Raw genomic sequence first — 736 nt, 5'->3', positions numbered from 1 at the left:
GCGTTGGTTTTCTCCTCCCCCCCCCCCCCCACCCCGGCACTGCTCTCATTGACTCCCGCCCCGCCCCTCTTCGCCTTGCGGCTCTTCCGGCGCGCAACCTCTCGCCTCCTCACCCTCCCAGCTCTGACTCCAGCTCGTAGTACTCGGCCAAGGTGTCTCGGTTAGAGCCGTCGATCCAGTAGTCGGGGGCAGTGGAGCCAGCAGGAGCAGCACCCGGAGCCCTACCCGAGGCAGCAGACGACGAAGACGAGGAGGAGGAGGGCATGGTGACTTTCAGCATGCTGCGGTTGGAGACAGCAACGGCGGCGGCGTGTCCGTCGGGCTGAGGAGAAAGGAGAGCGCCAAAGCGGCTTGCGGATGGCTCGGCGCTTCCACCCCTGCCTCCGGCTCCGAGCGGGGCTCTCGGCGGCTGCCTGGGGAGCCGGAGCTGCCAGCCAAACTTCCAGCCGGGCGCAGCAGCGGCAGCCGGCAGAGCCGCTCGGACTGACTGAAGGCGAAAGGGGCGGGAGGTGGCGGCAGGAGGAGCGCGCGCTCTCGGCTCACGCACGTGCGCGCACCAGAGAGTGGGGGGCGTCGCCTCGGAGGGGAGGAAAGACCCCTGCCTCAGGCAGCAGGAGGAGAGCCGGTCTGTCTGGCCAGGGTTGCAGCCGGAGTGAAGGCGGCGGGGCGTGTGCGCGCGCGCACCCGCCCGCCTGCCCATGTACCGAGGGGGACGGTGGAAAGAAGGGAAGTAACC

General features: G+C 69.7%; 1 protein-coding gene across 1 annotated transcript in view; it reads right to left on the bottom strand.

The window, feature by feature from the left end:
- The window catches only part of CAMK4 (calcium/calmodulin-dependent protein kinase IV), a 111,082-nt gene extending 110,610 nt beyond the window's left edge, over nucleotides 1-472 (bottom strand). Inside the window, exon 1 of the mRNA XM_015419322.1 lies at nucleotides 114-472. Within this exon, the coding sequence (XP_015274808.1) occupies nucleotides 114-280 (167 nt within the window). The 5' untranslated portion in view covers nucleotides 281-472. The remainder of the gene's footprint in view (nucleotides 1-113) is intronic.
- Between the last annotated feature and the right edge of the window lie 264 nt (nucleotides 473-736).

Source organism: Gekko japonicus, unplaced genomic scaffold, assembly GCF_001447785.1.
Source record: "Gekko japonicus isolate JY-2015 unplaced genomic scaffold, Gekko_japonicus_V1.1 scaffold257, whole genome shotgun sequence".
Classification (NCBI taxonomy): domain Eukaryota; kingdom Metazoa; phylum Chordata; class Lepidosauria; order Squamata; family Gekkonidae; genus Gekko; species Gekko japonicus.
Note: the sequence above shows the minus strand (reverse complement) of the source record. Positions and strands in the feature narration are given on the sequence as shown.